General features: G+C 68.5%; 1 protein-coding gene across 1 annotated transcript in view; it reads left to right on the plus strand.

Annotated features, from left to right (window-relative positions):
• Positions 1–4,754, plus strand: part of MTL5 (metallothionein-like 5, testis-specific (tesmin)) — a 17,585-nt gene that overhangs the window by 5,550 nt on the left and 7,281 nt on the right. Inside the window, exons 5-7 of the mRNA XM_012725114.1 lie at positions 408–484; positions 2,071–2,162; positions 3,486–3,555. Of these exons, the coding sequence (XP_012580568.1) occupies positions 408–484; positions 2,071–2,162; positions 3,486–3,555 (239 nt within the window). The remainder of the gene's footprint in view (positions 1–407; positions 485–2,070; positions 2,163–3,485; positions 3,556–4,754) is intronic.

A 4,754-nucleotide genomic window follows, 5' to 3' on the forward strand; every position in this document is an offset into this window, starting at 1 on the left:
GGCTGGAAGTCGGCGCTGTGCCCCACTGGCCAGCGGCGCCCACGGGGTCCTGGAAGAGTTTGGGAACCTGGGCACCCGCAACAATATTTAGCAGAGAAAATTATCTTAGAAGTTCAGTGGCTTCGTTACAGATGAAAAGGGTCAAGTAGAGAGGGCCTCCCTGGCGCGCGGGTCAAAGCCAGCTCTGCGCGGCCCCCGCCCGCAGCAGGCCCCTCGGGTCTGCCCACGCTCACCGCCGTGTGCCTCGCCATCCGCCGCTTCTGCTCCCCGCTCTGACTGAGGAAACCCCCACCCCGCACTGTACGCACGTGGGGGTGCATCCGCGGGGAGCGCCTGCGCCTGGCAGAGGCCGGCGGGGCGCCCCCAGGCGGCTCCCGCGGCTGGCTCACGGCGCGCCTTCCTTGCAGATGTCCCTAAGCCAGCGACCACGCTCGTGGGGAGACTCTTGCCGACACCAGCGAGACTAAACCTCATCACCCAACAAGTGAGTGGCTGCTTATAGATCACCCCGGGGTGTCTGTCTGCAGATTCTGATTGTCAGAGCGGGCACTGTGTAGGAAAGACAAGACGTCCCACATAGAATGGACGGCGAGGCCGTCGCCGGGAGACCCCTGCGCTCCGGGTCAGGCCAGGGGGGAAGGCCGAGGCGCGGTGACCTGCGGGTCCCTGCGGCCGGCCTGCGGCCTCCGCACCGTCCACGCCTGCCGGGGCCCCGCCCCTGGCCCGCGGCCCTCGGCTCCTGGAAGGCAAGGCGCGCAGGGCGGCCGTGCAAGAGGCGCCGCCGGAGGGGCCCGCTGGCCATCTGCTTTGTCCCCCTCCCTAAGACTTGGCGGGAAGTGTCACTCCCCCAGAGCCTCCCTTGGCTGCTGCGACGGGCGGGACAGTGGCCCTGCCAGGCGCCCCTCCCTGCCTGCCCCCTCACGGCCACCCGAGGCACGGGCCAGAGAGGCCCTCCCCCGGCAGGGCCGGCCTCTTGACAACCCTGGGGAGAGCGGGGTGAGGCCAGGTGGATGGCCCAGGCAGTGCATCTGCGGCCGCCTGGGGCCCACCCCGGGGCACAGGCCCCTCCCGCGAGGAGGGATGGGGCCGGCAGCCCAGGGATGATGGCGGCAGCGTGCCGGTGGCTTCCCTCGGCTTGGAAGGGGCAGGCGCAGAGGGGTCCCGGGGTGCAGAGCCAGTCACTTCTCTGGGGGCCTGAGGGTGGGGCTCAGCCAGCCAGGGTGGGGGGACAGTGAGTCAGGATTCTTTGAGGGTTGAGCCAGCGGGTACGGGATGAGAGGGGTGAGGAGCGCCCGAAGATGGTCAGGGACGGAAAGCGGGGCTCCCGCCAGGAGAGACAGAGCACGAGTTTCGTGAGGAGGACTGGGGGGCAGCGAGGGATACCCGGGGTCCTCAGACGCCCAGCCAGCGTGTGGTGATGGCCTAATGGGCGGAGGGGAGCGGGCGAGAGGGCGAGGGGCTTCCCAGCCTGAGCTCAGGCAGGTTTCGTGGTTTCACGTTTGGGGAGAGCAGGGCAGGAATTCGTGATTCATCACAGGATCCCTCACGAGCGGCCTGAGTGCTGCTGCGAGGTCGGCTCGCCCGCCTGGCGGGCTGCCCCGAGCAGCGAGGGCGGGCAGGCAGGCGCGAGAGGGAGGGCGGCCGCAGCTGTGCCTTTCTAGAACTGACCACAGCCTTTCAGAGCCGGGAAGTGACGCTGCTCACGCCCTGCCGGCATGTGTCAAGAAATCTGTGGGCCACAGAGGTGCTGAGCTGAACTCAGCTGAGTCTGCCGCTGATGGCGATGGCGAGGCGGCCCTGGCCGCGCCCAGCTAACCCCCCTCCCCCGGCCAGCTTGCCCACCGGCTGGCCCTGCCTTGCATCCCAGTGCCCCTTAGCCCACACAGCCAGACTGCCTGCTGCAGGTCCGGGGGGCCCAGGCTCCCCGAGCTCCCGTGGCGCAGCTGCCCAGGTGCGGGGGACCCCGCGCGGACAGCCGGAGGGTGCTGGGGCAGGGCTGGCCTGCGAACCTCGATCGGGTGGGAGTCCCGAGACACCTGCTAATTCCAACACGCCTTTGGCTTTGTCCAGCTCGACAACGGGGCTCTGCCGCCCGTGGCCAGCGGGGCCACCTTCCCCACAGGACTGGCTCTCCCAGGACCTCCAAAAATTGCTCTGGCTGGGTAAGGACTAAGGCACTGTGGTGTCGCTTACTTAATGTGAGAGTTAAGAGGCCCTTGGGTTCGTTTGGGACCCCGGGGCACGGCTGCCGGGGGGTCCCGGGGCCTGGCTGTGTGCGGGGCTGTGCTGCCGCCGGGCCCTTCTGGGTTTCTTTTGCTTAAGCTCCGCTGTCGTCCATGTGAGTAAGCAGCGGTCAGCCGCCTGCAGTCTGGCGTGGCTTGGCTGCCCGCCCCACCTGGTGGCCAGTGGTGGTCAGTGGCTCGCCGGGCCGGTGGGCGCCGCCTACCCAGGACTGTGCCTGCCGCTTTAAAGCTGCATCTACGGCCATAACTGACCACACTCACCGAGGGGTGGACGCGCTTTGCTGTGCTGGCCGGGGCGGCGGCCCTTTCTGGGGGGGTCCAGGCCGCGCCGCAGAGCAGGCTGTGCCGGTGCGGCCAGGCCACAGCGGTCTGCGGCATTGCTGAGCGGGAGGTTGGGGTGCGCAGGGCGCGGAGAGCTGTGGGTGCGGCGCCGCAGGGCTCCTGGTGGGGAGGCGGTTCCGCCTGGGTCCTGGTGTGGCCCCGACCTCCAGAGAGAACTGGAGTGGGCGAGCCCCTCCCGTCCAGGCTGGGCTTGGCTCCGCAGGACCGCCCTGGCGCCCTCGGCATCTTGCTGGCCATCTGGGTGCCGTGGGCCAGGGCCCCGCATCACTAGGGGCTTTACTGTGCTAGAACATTCCGGGGGGTTGGAGCTCACAGGACTTTTTTGCACGTGTCCTGGCGCCTTCGCACTCTGTGGTGTAGCTGGGGGACCCACAGCGGGCGGCCCCTTCTCCCCAGCCCGCCCCCGCCCTCCTGTGGGGTCTTGGTGGCCATTTTCTCTAGTTGAGGTGGTCACTCAGGAGTGGGCAATGTTTCTGCTATAAGCGACATGGCAGGAATTGCAAGGGCCTTGCTGTCAATGATGACCCGACTCACTGCCACCCCGAGTGAGCCCAGCTGGCGCTTACCCCGGCGTTCCCCGCAAACACCTCTGCAGTAGCAGTGACTGGAGTTCAGACGTGTGCTCTTCGCTTACCCCGGCGTTCCCCGCAAACACCTCTGCAGTTTGCCGCCTGCGTGGGCAGTCAGGCCAGAGCGGTGGTCTCCCGGGCCACCGCAGCACAGGCCGGCACCTAGGGTGACACACCTGCAAGGGGCCCCCGGGCCCCCGCCTGCCGTCCCGCCCCCAGGGGCTGTCCTCGTGCTGGGAGGGACTGGCTGGCTGCTCACCATGCATCGTGTCAAACCCCTCGCCCTGAAACCGTGCAAGCTCAGTGACCCCTGCCCCATGTGGCTGTCCAGCCCTGACAGCCCTTGTGGTGAGGGCGGCCAGGTGGCGCTTCTCTGGACGTCCTTTCTGAAGTGCCGTCAGGTGGGGAGGGCCTCGCCTAGCTGCTGCGTGAGACCGTCGTGGGGCCACAGCCCAGGCGCTGGGGCGGCCGGCCGGCTCCGTCCAGACACAGTGGGCCAGCTGGGCCCGGCCCCGGAGTGACTGAAACCCCTTGCCGACGCCGTGAGGGCCGACGCAGCTTCCCCGCAAAGCATCCGCTGGCGTCTCCTGGCCTCACGCCGCTTGGGCCAGTGTCGAGGGCGGCGCGCGCCGCTGTGCTGTGGTCTCTCGTTCCGCTCGTCCGTGGCGTCTGGCGGATTCCCGCAGACAGGTGCTGTACGTTCAAAAAGCGCAGTTTGGCGTGTCCAGTGACTTGAGTCCCTGGATGCTCGGCCCCGCCCTCGCAGGGAGTCTGGCTCCTCTGGGCGCCAGCGAGCAGCTGGGCGAGGGCGGGGCGCTCCCAGCTGCCCCAGCCACCCAAGCGGGGCTCCGCCGGGCGCCTGCACCTGGATGGCCGCTCAGGCCGCCTCAGACCCCCGTGGGCAGCTGCCCTGGGGTCTGCGCCGCCGTCCACTGGGTGGCGTTGCTGAGCGGGGCCAGGGCCCAGAGGTGGGCAGAGCTCTGGGTCAGGCACAGCCGCTCCAGGGTGCGCGGCCAGGAGGCCTGGGGCTCGGCCACCCTTCCCTGCTGATGGGGTGCAGCACAGCCCAGCGCCCCCCGCACCCCTCGGCATCCGGGGCCGGCCCCTGCGGCGCGGCGTGTGCAGGCCAGGTGGGGGGCTGCGTCCCCCAAGGCCGCCCTGCATTCAGCAGGCAGACTCGCGCTGGCGTCTGGCCGGCCCAGGCCGCCCCAGGGGCAGCGGGGGGCCGCTGGCCCTGCGCCCAGCTTCCCTCAGGTCCCCTCCCCTCAGGTTCCGGAAAGTACAGAGAAGGAAAAGGCGCCGTTTGGCCTGACCACCCCAGGCCCGAGCCGGCCAGGGAAGAGCGAGGAGGCTGGGCCGCTCGCGTGGGCCCGGCTGAGCGGGCTCTCTGTGGGGTAACTGTCTGAAAACATTTTCTTTTTTAATCTTTGTAGAGTAACTCTTAGTTCATGGGACTCAAAGTCTAAAAAGCCATGTAACTGTACCAAGTCCCAGTGTCTGAAATTGTAAGTAATCACAAATCCTTCATTTTCCCATAGAAATAGAGATAAGGCGGTTTAGCGCCGCCCGGCTCGCCCTGCCCGCCCCGCCTCCGGGCCCC

The sequence above is a fragment of the Condylura cristata genome, unplaced genomic scaffold, assembly GCF_000260355.1.
Source record: "Condylura cristata isolate star-nosed mole 26May11 unplaced genomic scaffold, ConCri1.0 scaffold00015, whole genome shotgun sequence".
Taxonomy (NCBI): Eukaryota; Metazoa; Chordata; class Mammalia; order Eulipotyphla; family Talpidae; genus Condylura; species Condylura cristata.